At 37.0% G+C, this 12988-nt stretch overlaps 1 protein-coding gene across 1 annotated transcript; it reads right to left on the bottom strand.

Annotated features, from left to right (window-relative positions):
* Window positions 1-647: 647 nt before the first annotated feature.
* On the bottom strand, window positions 648-4231 carry LOC125671446 (protein FAM166C A-like). Its single transcript, XM_048907194.2, has 4 exons — window positions 4086-4231; window positions 3313-3586; window positions 2856-2968; window positions 648-1181 (listed from the first exon to the last, which is right to left on the bottom strand). Exons 1-4 carry the CDS (start codon window positions 4154-4156, stop codon window positions 1034-1036), a joined length of 606 nt encoding a protein of 201 aa, XP_048763151.1. The 5' UTR covers window positions 4157-4231; the 3' UTR covers window positions 648-1033.
* Window positions 4232-12988: the final 8757 nt, after the last annotated feature.

Raw genomic sequence — 12988 nt, forward strand, 5'->3', positions numbered from 1 at the left:
CTGTAATGGTATTGCAACTGATTGGCATAGTCAAAATTGAGGAACAGCACACACATGCACCTGCACTATATTTTGATCTGTAGCTTTCATATAATAGGGAGGATAGAACAAAATTCATACTGTTTAAAAGTGTATTTGTCTATCAAACAAAAAGCCAGCAGTAGGTAGTACATGGGAGACATCTGAGGAACATCTGTAAAATATTCCGTTACAGTTAGCTATAGTTAGTCAACTGTATCATCATCACGGCTGATGTCTACTCATCACTGATAAGTAGAAGATATTCATCAGTGATGAGTAGAAGACGAGATCAGCTGTGGGTATATGACGATGTTGTATCATGTGAACAATTCAAAGCTATAAGAGATAGCATGGAGTGGTAATCATTGAGAATTTCATTTATTTCTGGTCTTATCAAAATTGTAAACAATTCAAAGCATTATAAATCACTTTTGGTGTACTGAAATCAAGATCGATGCATACTTCTCAAAAATTACCTCCAAAATCCTTGTTACCCTTACACAAACAAGGTTTCAGATTTTTTTTTTCCATTTGACATGTCTCCCTTTCTTAAAGTGTCCACAAAACAACAATGTATGTTTTTCAGTTTAGTATAAAATATTTCATTTGAAAATTGTGACAAAATATTTAAGAGAATACTTAAATTTATTTTCAACAAATTTAAATGAACAATTTTAAACAAAGGTTTCCAATAAAACAGGCCAACATAGTGCTCAATAAGCTTACTAAAATGTTCTACTCATTAGACACGTGAGAAAAGTATGCTAGTTCAGAGGTCAAGTGTCTCTCTCTGAAATGTAAACCTTATTTCCCCAATATAATGTACAATACATAATAGTCTGGTAAAATGAATTTCAAAGTTTGTAGTGCACAAAATCAAACCACCTTGTAGGCATTCAAATATGACATTTAAGATTATACATGCAGTATATACTGACAAATCTGACAAAGTTCTGTTACATATTGATGGAACTGAAAGGCTGTGGACCACAAAAGAACACCTCACAATTGTTCATCTCTTCTCAAAATACACATCTCGCATCTCTCTGTCTCTCTGGGATGAGAGGGTGGTAAAGTGCCGTATAAGAGGAGGCCGTCGTGCAACATGGTCCAGATGTGGCAAATTGATGTCATCTGTGTGACGTGTTGAGAGGATCATGCTGTACAAGTAACAAATATACAGTACAAGAGATTTTTATTTAAGCCTCAATTGCAAGTGAATGAAGCTATATATGGAAACAAAGATATCTAGGCACTTTAAATCTGTAGCATTTCTGAGGTAATTCCTGGACTTTGTAAAGTTTTGGAAACATCCAAGATAATACCTCCGATGGATTTACTTTGATAATTTTGGAAATGCTTGCAATCCAAGTCCTGTATGTAATTGACTCCTTATCAGTAGCTTTCATATTTGTCAAAGATTGGTGCATGCCAATATTGCATAGTGTTTTGATCATTGTGTAGAAGCAATGCTTTTTCAGTTGTGCAGTTCAGATAAAAATACTAAAACATCAACTGTCCATCATGCACCCCTTCTCAATATATAGTGATTGTGTGTGTGAGATGCCATTTTATGTGAGAAAGAAATGAGAGACAGAGGAGGAAGAAAGACTGAAGTGCGTATAGAAAGTGTGTTGATTACATACCTCCACATTGTGTCACACACATAGTACAGAGAGCACACAGTGCCACAGCACAGATCTCACACTGTCACACAACAAGCCACACCTGACAGAACAGCCACATCAAGTGCATTATGGGAGCTTTTGCCAGATCTGATGCTTTATCTAGAGCTGTGGTATGTTCCCTCACATTTTTAAGGGTCAACTTCTCATCTTTCAAGTATGGGTGTACAATTTCTAAACATGCTCAGTTTTATAAATTTTAACTACATACAGAAAGGATATATATGGGTGACAACTCATGGTTGAACACTATATGCTTTAGTTAATGATTTGATAATTATGTAAGCATGCAGTTACATTGGGGTAACTATACATTCACTAAGATTTAGCTGTTTAATATCTATAGGGTATAGTCAAGTTGTACACTACGGGTATGTGATCGCAAAGTAATTTCTGTGAGGATAAGTTATAACTAAACTCCATTCTATTATATGCTTATGAGAGCTATAAATAAAGGTGCAGTAGATATGGGATTTGAAAGCTTTAATTGGTGATAGTAAAAGATTACAACAATGAAATGTATTTGTCGTGTATTACAGGGGGTGCATTAATTACCAGACACCAGGCAGCACCATTAATAGTATTGATTTAGCAGCTGTGCATTCAAATTAGTGCCAAACATGCAATCAAAGAAAATCTAATATTCTCAAGGTAGCACATAAACTGTTTTCAATATTTGCTCAGCAACTATGCCATTAAATTTTGGATAGAGAAAGGTAAACAAACAACTTTAATTATAAATTTGTTAATTTAAAAATATCTTGGAATAACTACAAACTCATGGCATAATTTACAATCAGAACACATAAGTTGATCAACTATATGTATACTGAAAACTGTATATTTTGTGCTAACTTTTCCATTTAATTCATTTGTGATAATTTTTTGTTAATACATTTATTAGATATCATATATGATAAAGATTTTCCATTTAAATGAAGCGCACACAACAGCTTGCAGTATGATTTCTACCTCAACATGTTTAAAACAGTATTTTATGAAATGATATCACATAAATGTAGATATCTATTAAACTACTGCTGAGATACATATAAATTGTTTAAAGTAAAACTTTAGTTAAAGCACTGCACAAAATGAAGAGTATGAAGTTAATAGGTTAATTGGTTTGGAGTGTACACCCATACTTACAATGGCACATTGCGCTTAATTTGATCCTCAGCTTTTGTTGGGATCATGAAATAGTTTACTTTCTTTAATGTTCCAGATTTATCTACATAAACATCTCTATGCTTCTGGGCAAGCTACAAAAAAGAGAGCAAAATTATTCTGTATTGTACAAGTTAAATTTTCCAGTTGTACTGTGTGGAACTTTATTGACATGTCATTTTGGAGGCTGCAATCTCCATTTTTTGGTGGAAAAAGTGCAATCCCATCTAAGATTGCACCTCTCCCCCTTTGAAAATTTCCTAAATTAAGGAAAATGAAGATATGCAAAAAAATTTGTTCCAAGTTCATCTAACGTTAACCATGCTTCAAAACAATCATTTATTATTATTATAAGCTGATATAATTCTTTCAAGTCACAAGATTTGAATAAATATTCAAATTAGTAAATGTGTGTTAAAAAACTTGCATTCATACAGACCTTATCAAATGACTTCAATTCTTCTTTCCTATCAAAGTCAATGTTTGTTAGCGAATATTTTGGTGTATGCAGCCATCTGTCTCTTGTCCGCGTCCTATTGCTGATCACAGTCTCTGGTTTGTGGGTGTAGTATGTAGGGAAATCCCCGCCCCTACAGTATGGATCAGCAGAGGCAGAGAGGACCTCAGAACGATAATCCTGGAAATACTTGGCAGTTGCGTTTCCATATGTCTCGCCATAGTCATATTTTGTTGTGGGACAATGTCCTCTATACCTGGAGAGTTTAAGAAAATTTTTGAGAAATCTTATAAACTTAGCTATGGTGCACTTCACCAGTGCAGTGATGACAGGAATTAAGAGACAGCTGTCATGCTTATAACCCTATTGTGCACACCTACTGCTCAAAGTTTATCATCCATAAAAGTTTTATGTTGATCGGTTACCTCTTCCGCGATATCTCGCATACATCATCTCTTTTCACATAACGGAAACGGAAGACCTTAATTGTAAAAACCACTAGCCTATTTGATTATAACAATGAAAAGGAAATGAGTTGCTGTAACTACCTTGACAAGCAAAGTGTTCACAATTTTAATGAAGATTTAATTTAATCGTGATTTTTCAACAGATATGCTTTCAAATCTAAACATTTTCCAAAATTCAATTCACATCCCAATGTTTTGACAACCTCAACTATAAAGAAACACTTGATGTATCAAATTAACCAATTCAATGAATGAAAGTACTGTTTCATATAATTGATGAATACATACCCGGGCATAAATCTCGGGGGAATAAAGGTGGCATTGTTTGTTGTAATTAAGGTACCTGACGCCCGAGACATGATGGATATTTAACGGTGTGATATTGTTTACATGCCTTGGAACGCACCAGGTATTGTGACTGCGTATAAAAAATAGTTTCAAGTAAATGTTGATTTAAAATGACTTGTAAGTCTTTTTTCTCCATCTACTCACTAACATTGAAAATTACAAAATATACGAAATAATTAGATATCCATGGAAAGCATATCTATGATTAATTTTAATGAAGATTTCAACGCGTACGAATATAAAGGTAACCAGGTAACTTTGCAATAGTGTTACTCTTTTGCACTTCCTAATGCAAAGGGCGGGCTTATTCGAAAATTGTGCACAACATGCTCTCACTGGACTGTAACCTCGATTACGGCAATCTTCATCAAACATCGACCTAGATGTACCGAGTGAACATGCTGTCTCTCACCGACTTGTGGGGAATGCGGACAAACGACCTATATACGTTTTGGGGAATATGATTCCTAATAACATTTTAAAAGAAATTATGGATTTATAGCATAAAAATAAGCTGTCTTATATTTGTTAGTCCTTTCTAATTCTATATAATATGTCTACATTTTGCTCAAATATTTATTCGGAAGACCGAAACTGAAGAAATCAGGATCAATTTTTCCAAATTTTTTTTATATGCTTATCAGTAGCGTCCAGAAATATAGAATTAAATGCCCCGGGGCATTAATTCTCGGTGGAATAAAGGTGGCTTTGTTTGTTGAGACATGATATACGAGTGTTTAACAGATGGATACCATATCATGTACTACATATATATCAGTCTGATTAAAATGAAACCTCTCACTTCGCTCGATATACGGACAGTCGATGCGTGATTGTCCGTATATCGAGGGAAGTGAGAGATTTCATTTTAATCAGACTGTACATATATAATTAATCATACAATAAAAACTATATTTTTATTTTTTAAATTTATGCTTCTTCTCCCTGTGAAGAGAAGGGCCGCTACTACGGCATTGTATCACTTGGTTTAAGAAGCATGTGTATGGAGCGCCAAATTAACATAAACTCAAATAATTGAAGATATCTTCAATTATTTGAAGATATCATCAATTCATTTGATGCGCGCAACAATTGAATTAAAGATCTCTTCAAATAATTAAGGATATCTTCAATTCTGAATTATTGCGCGCATTAATTGAATTGATGATAGCATTAATTCTTCTGCTGAATTGATGCGCACTTTAGTTGAATTAATGATCTCTTCAGATGAATTAATGATATCAACAATTGAATTGATGCGCGCTACAAATTCAATTGAAGAGAGCAATAATTGATATAATGCGCGCATTAAATCAATTGATGAGAGCAATAATTGAATTGATGCGCGCATTAATTCATTTGATGAGAGCAAAAACTGGATTTAATGCGCGCATTAATTCAATTATTGCTCTCTTTAATTGAATTAATGATATCTTTAATTCATTTGAAGAGAGCAATAATTCTTTTAGAGAGAGCAACTATATACTTAAAGATATCTTCAATTCAACATATCCACAATTGAATTAATGATCTCTTTAATTGAATTGTTGCTCTCTTTAAAAGAATTGATGCGCGCATTAATCCCTTATACAAAAGCATTGTAAATAATTAAATATATCTTCAGTTGAATTAAAGAGATCATCAAATTATTTATACCGAGCTCTAAATCAATTATTGCGAGCAATATTTCAACGAATTTGATGCTCTCATCAATTGAATTGAAGAGAACAATAATTGAATTAATGCGCGCATCAAATCAATTATTGCTCTCATTAATTCAATTGATGCGCGCATTAACTCAATTGATGAGAGCAATAATTGAATTGAAGCGCGCATTAATTCATTTGATGAGAGCAATAATTGATTTAATGAGCGCATTCATTCAATTAAAGAGAGCAATAACTGAATTGATGATATCTTCAAATAATTGAAGGTATCTTCAATTATTTGAGTTTATGTTAATTTGGCGCTCCATATATGTGCGCTTAGTAACTTACAAGTCTAAAATCTGGTAAAATCATGCACTGAGCACAACTTATTGTGTTTCTAATCGCTGGATGGTGGTAGGATAGAATGATTCATTGATTGATTAAATATTGTTTAACGTCCCTCTCGAGAATCTTTCACTCGTGGAGATGAAGGGCTGCAAAATTTAGGCCTATGCTCGGCGCTTACGGCCTTTGAGCAGGGAGGGACCTTTATCGTGCCACACCTGCTGTGACACGGGGCCTTGGTTTTTGCGGTCTCATCCGAAGGACCGTCCCATTTAGTCGCCTCTTACGACAAGCAAGGGATACTGAGGTCCTATTCTAACCCGGATCCCCACGGGATAATTATTCATTGAAGATGGTGGTACGGCAGAATGGGGTCCTGTATCGGTGAAGATGGTGGTACGGCAGAATGGGATCCGGTATCGGTGAAGATGGTGGTACGACAGAATGGGGTCCTGTATCGGTGAAGATGGTGGTACGGCAGAATGGGATCCTGTATCGGTGATGGTGTCCCTTTGTGGCTGCTCCTGTTTGGCTGAATTGGGGGAGGCAGTTCCATGGCAACAAGGGAATGGACGACTCGGTATATCATGGTGGCATTTGCTCGAACTCTTCGTTGGTGTAAGCTCTCCCACTATATAGCCTGTCAACCATCGCTGCGACACTTCTGGTGGTGTTGTAATTGTTTGACACGAACCTAGTTGCTCTCCTTTGCACTGCCTCTATTTTCTCGATGTTCTTATGAGTGTGAGGGTCCCAAGTAGTGGATGCATATTCCAACTGAGGTCTTATCAGCGTCTTGTAACATTTGTCCATGATGTTGGTTGGACAAGATGAGATATTTCTCCGTAAGAAGGCAGAGGTGTTGTTTGCTTTCTTACAAACACGATCAATGTGATGGTTCCACGATAGGTTGTTGGATATTTTGACCCCTGGGTACTTGTCCTTGGTGGTCAGCTCCTTCTTATGGATGTAGTGTGGGGTGATGTGTTGTTTCCGTTTGGTGGTGATACGGATGACCTCACACTTATTAGGGTTGAAGGGCATTAGCCAGTATGCTTCCCATTTTTGGAGATTTTCTAAAGTCCTTTGGAGTTGTCGGCCTCTTACTGATTGTCCTGTACAGGAGGCAGTCGTTCGCAAATAACCTGGCCTTCGAATTCACTTTAAAAGAAAGATTATTGATGTATGCCAAAAATAGTAGTGGGCCGATGACAGTTCCTTGGGACACTCCGGATGTAACAGGTGTAGTTGATGAGAAATGACCCCCTGCCAATACTCGTAGCAGTCGGCCAGACAAGAAACTTCGGATCCAATCGAGCAGGCATCCTCGTACACCATAATGGTCTAGCTTGGTGAGCCAGCATCTCATGTGGGACCTTGTCAAATGCTTTCGAGAAATCTAACAGCACTGCATCGATCTGGGTGTTGGTTTCGAAGCCTATGCATATGGCGAGGTCCTGTTCCGTTCCGCAAAATACCAATAGCCTCCTATATAAGTATACTTCTACTATTGCATCCACACTTTTTAATTATAAACAAACTTTGCAGTGCCTAGATATAGACCATCTTATACTTAACCCACCTATATATCTTGTTCTTCATCTTCTTTCAACTATAGTCCAGCTGGACATGTCATTACTGGTGATGTTGATATATAGTCCAGCTGGACATGTCATTACTGGTGATGTTGATATATAGTCCAGCTGGACATGTCATTACTGGTGATGTTGATATATAGTCCAGCTGGACATGTCATTACTGGTGATGTTGATATATAGTCCAGCTGGACATGTCATTACTGGTGATGTTGATATATAGTCCAGCTGGACATGTCATTACTGGTGATGTTGATATATAGTCCAGCTGGACATGTCATTACTGGTGATGTTGATATATAGTCCAGCTGGACATGTCATTACGGGTGATGTTGATATATAGTCCAGCTGGACATGTCATTACGGGTGATGTTGATATATAGTCCAGCTGGACATGTCATTACGGGTGATGTTGATATATAGTCCAGCTGGACATGTCATTACGGGTGATGTTGATATATAGTCCAGCTGGACATGTCATTACGGGTGATGTTGATATATAGTCCAGCTGGACATGTCATTACGGGTGATGTTGATATATAGTCCAGCTGGACATGTCATTACGGGTGATGTTGATATATAGTCCAGCTGGACATGTCATTACTGGTGATGTTGATATATAGTCCAGCTGGACATGTCATTACGGGTGATGTTGATATATAGTCCAGCTGGACATGTCATTACGGGTGATGTTGATATAGTTGAAAATGAGGACCTTAAATCACTTATTCTTAAAGGTCCTAAATACAGAGAACCTCGGTCTTTCTATTGGCGACAGAACTTCATCTCTATTATAAATCTATCGAGGATTATGCCAGACGATGGGCTAAATATGAAAAAGAAAAACTTGATACAGTGTCAGAATGGATTAAAAGTATAAGAGGAATATAAAAAATCCCGTATTAGAGATATATTAAAACAAAAGTACGTACCATCTACCCTTCTGTGTTTAGTAAACCAGAAGTGATAAAAGAATTAGATAGGTTACATGAGAAATATGTTTTGGTTCCAGCTGACAAAGCTTGTGACAGCATTGTCTTTGTTTGTAAGGCTCATTATTACAACTGTATTTTAAACGAACTTGGCATGAACTCCACTTTTGGTAATCGTACCTATACTCCGACTGCCCTTTCAAAAGATGAAATTCTTCAAAACCATGCTTCAGTTTTAGGGACATTGGCCCTATCGGTGGGTTGAATGAATATGAGTTACCGCTCCTCTACTGGATTCTTAAACTACATAAAAACCCTTTCAAACAAAGATACATCCCTGGATCCAGTAAGTGCTCTACCAAGCCCCTATCTTTGCTCCTCACAAAAATATTAACAACTGTGAAGGAGAAACTTCAAACTTCTTGTGCGACTACATATGCCAGAAGTTATGGTGTCCGGATAGGGCCATTTGCGAAAGCGTGACTGCGCGTTAGTCACAACACGCCGTCACGCCAACAAGCAACGCGCCTTCGCGCTCTCACGACAACAAGCAACGCGCCTTCGCGCTCTCACGCTAACAAGCAACGCGCCTTCGTGCAGACAAGCAACGCGACTTCGCACTCTCACGACAACAAGCAACGCGCCTTCGCGCAGACAAGCAACGCTGCGCGAAGGCGTAATGCTTGTTGGCGTGAGAGCGCGAAGGCGCGTTGATTGTTGTCGTGAGAGCGCGAAGGCGTGTTGCTTGTCTGCGCGAAGGCGCGTTGCTTGTTGGCGTGACGGCGTGTTGTGACTAACGCGCAGTCACGCTTTTGCAAATGGCCCTATCCGGACACCATAAGAAGTGGTGTAAATCAAATGTAGATTCTAAAAAACTTTTAGTTAACTTGAAATCGTGAAAGTTTTCTCATATCAACAACATTAAAAAAAAGACTTTTCAACATCCCTCACGATAAATTAAATACTAGACTTTTTGACATCATAGACAGTTGCGTCGTCAACAAAAATGGAAAACGAAAATATTCATATATCTAGTGATCAGTCATCAAAAAATTACTTTGTTATCGCAATTCACCTTTGAATTAGAACGCTTTACCCGATATAGTATTGCGTTGTGTGACGACACAATTGAATGAGACGATTGAACAATTTGAATGACATGTTTGATGTAATACAGCAAGAGTTTTCATTGGCCAATTACAGCCCGCCCACTTTCTCGAGCGGATTCAGATGTACATAGCTCTCTGGAAAGATCCACCTCTTATAAAAACCTTCGATTTACGGGTCACAAAAAGCTGCGGACGGTTGAGGCCTGAAATCGGTGTATTCTTGTGTTGCTGTCTCACAAACTCAATATAAAAAAATCTTAACATATTTTCCTACTATATACTTGCGTCCAAACATACCTTCAAATATTCATTAAAACCACACACCACCCGAAAACTCACAGCTTCAAATGATTTCGTTTGTTGACGTAGCCATGTTAGGTAGCTGGTCAATTTGAACTCTTGCTATTGGTACAGTGTATCTATTCATAAAATCGGTTGTAAGTTATGTATTCGCTCTTCATTTATTATCAACACGAATAATTAATAGAAATTAAAATATTTTTGTACCAGTTTTTGTAAAGGTAAAATAAGCTCTAGATGAACGAAAATGCTACATAAGGACATTAGATGGAGACAGGCCGGCGCGGCCGCTCATGACTAATGAAAGCCGCACTGCCGTGAGTTTAGCTATTTCAATAATTATCATTTAATAGGACTGGGGTGGTATATTATTTAAACAATTTAGCTAAAATATGTGTGGGGTATTAGTACACATCTAGACGTTATTGTGCCAATATGGAAATGAACTGGGATTCGAATTGACTGGCTACCTAACATACGTCTACGAACGAAATCATCAAAAACTGTGATCCGAGTTTTTGGGTCGTATGGGGCTTTAATAAATATTTGAAGGTATGTTTGGACACAAGTATAGTAGGAAAATATGTTAGGATTTTTTTTAATATTAAATTTATGAGACAACAACACAAGAATATAACTTTTTCTCTTTCTTCCTTTGAAGTTTTTTTTTTTTTTTCAATCTAGCATCTGGCCGTCATGTTTTCAAATGCTGACTACTCCCGTATAAGGGAATTTGGGCGGACTTATACATATGAACCAATGAGAGTTTCTGTTGCATTTCGCAATTGTATTACAAACAGATTCAATTGTGTCGTCACACAACGCAATGCTATATCGGCCAAAGCGTTCTAATTCAAAGGTGAATTGCGATAAACACACTCTGATTCCACGCACAAGTATTCTTTAGTTGAAATGAAAAATATGCTAGAGTTCCTCATTGACAATATCTTCGTGGTCTTCGGTGATCGGGTCTTCCAACAGTCTGTTCGCCTCGAAATAACGAAAAGTCGAAGAGACGACAAAACGAAAAGTCGACAAACGAAACCCGCAAATTAGCGACCAAACTTGTCGTCTTTTTGCTTGGCGTTTTGTCGTCTTTTCGAGGCGAAAAGTCGACAAAACGATATTCAGCGACTTTTCGCCTCGAAATAACGAAAAACGACAAAATACAGATTTCCCCGTTATTTTGCTATCTGATTGTCTAGGAATTCAATATGAAATTTGCTGTGTTTTCGATAATTATTAAAATAACTGAACTTGCAACGGAACTGCCTCCCAATGGAATAACTAGCTGTACTACTCGTGAAAGGGGAGGGACAAACGGTTGTGAACACACCTAGTCTACATATTATTGCAGAAATTGTTCTCTGTATATCTTTATATTTGAAAAACGTATATTCAAAAGGGGGGGGGGTGTTAGATTTTTATATTCATATCCCGGAATCGAAGGTTCGGGGGCATATAGTTTTTGGCCTGTCCGTCTTTTTTTTTCTGTGGCAAAAAACTTAAACCTTTGTCATAAGAGGTACCTAGACCTTTCATATTTTGGATGTGCATTCCTTGTGGCAAAATTCCTTTCAATTGATACCATAATCTTTGACTTGGTGACCTTTGACATACTCTTAGAAAATTCGAATATAAGCTATATCTCTCAAATCGTAGGAGTATTTAGCATGTTCATTTCTTGTGAGAAGACCTTTTCCAATGATACCAGACTTGTTGACCTTAATTGTGACATTGACCTAGTTTTTGGAAATTTTCACCAAAAAATAAAACAATGTATTACAGTTCCACTTTGTTGTAATCCCTGGGCATCAGTGTTTCACACATCCATCTTGTTTCTTGTCATTAACCTAGATGATTGCACAACATGAAATAAAAAAAAAGTTCAAACTATTTTGACAAGTATGTTAAAATCCAACATGAGGGAATAGTAGATTGGTTGAATGAAGAAGAAATATTAATTCTCGATCGAGGATTTCGTTAGAGTTGGCTTAAATAGGGAATCAAAGCTTTATGTGAGAATACAAGAATAACAGTGCATGCCACACTAATGGTTTTCTTTACATGACTCTGGGGTGAGGCTAAAATCTGGGATCAACATTTACATAATACATGAATATGGGGGGGGGGGGGGGGGGGGGGAGATAAAAATCATTTTCTCCAGAACATCAAGAGCATCTTTATATAGTCATATCCACATCGAGACATCCCCATGTTGTGTGGATTCAACTTCACACTATAAGGCTATAGGTTCGGGTCAAAATTTGTTATGGGATCTAAATAGAGTAAAAAATCTTCTGAACAGCAGTGCCAAGGGTGACTCGGGTGAGTGTTGTTGTCCATGGGCCTCTTATGTAATTTTATTTACTATTTAACAAAAATGTAGTTTTCGGATGTTGATCGAAATACACTTCTGACATCTTTAAAAAAACGGCAAGATATACATTTTTTGGTTATCAATTAAACTATATTACATATAAATGGAAATTGATACAATTTTTCAAGAGGTTTCAATTTTCAAATTAATAACTAAAATCAGTTTATATAACATTTATATAAAACATGGTCTTTAAAGGCATTGTGGGACCACAACAGCCTCGAGTTTGAGTTCTGGAGGACTTAAGCTTTTAAAAGAGAATTGTTGCCAAGACTCTTGTATCACTCATATTGTGTGTTTATACAAAGCAAAGATTCTTGGGGATTATCCAAACCAATCATAGGTACCAGGAAAGAAAAAAATGCTATGGACCAGACCAGGACCTCCTGAAACTGTAGTCAAACACTTTACCAACTAGGCAGTGATCAAACCTGGCCGACAACCATATTCCTCCCTTCGTAAGAATCTTTAACCTCAAAGACATATGACCCTGGATCTTTATCACTAAGCAGGTATTTTCACCTTTTCATTCA

This window comes from Ostrea edulis, chromosome 4 (assembly GCF_947568905.1).
Source record: "Ostrea edulis chromosome 4, xbOstEdul1.1, whole genome shotgun sequence".
Taxonomy (NCBI): domain Eukaryota; kingdom Metazoa; phylum Mollusca; class Bivalvia; order Ostreida; family Ostreidae; genus Ostrea; species Ostrea edulis.

Bases quoted from the DNA above. Each gene is read 5' to 3' on its own strand.
- LOC125671446 (XM_048907194.2), bottom strand. From the start codon at position 4,156: ATGTCTCGGGCGTCAGGTACCTTAATTACAACAAACAATGCCACCTTT. The intron at 3,587-4,085 runs GTATGTATTCAT...TAAACTCTCCAG, and splicing joins CCCCCGAGATTTATGCCCGG to GTATAGAGGACATTGTCCCA. The intron at 2,969-3,312 runs GTCTGTATGAAT...TCTTTTTTGTAG, and splicing joins AATTGAAGTCATTTGATAAG to CTTGCCCAGAAGCATAGAGA.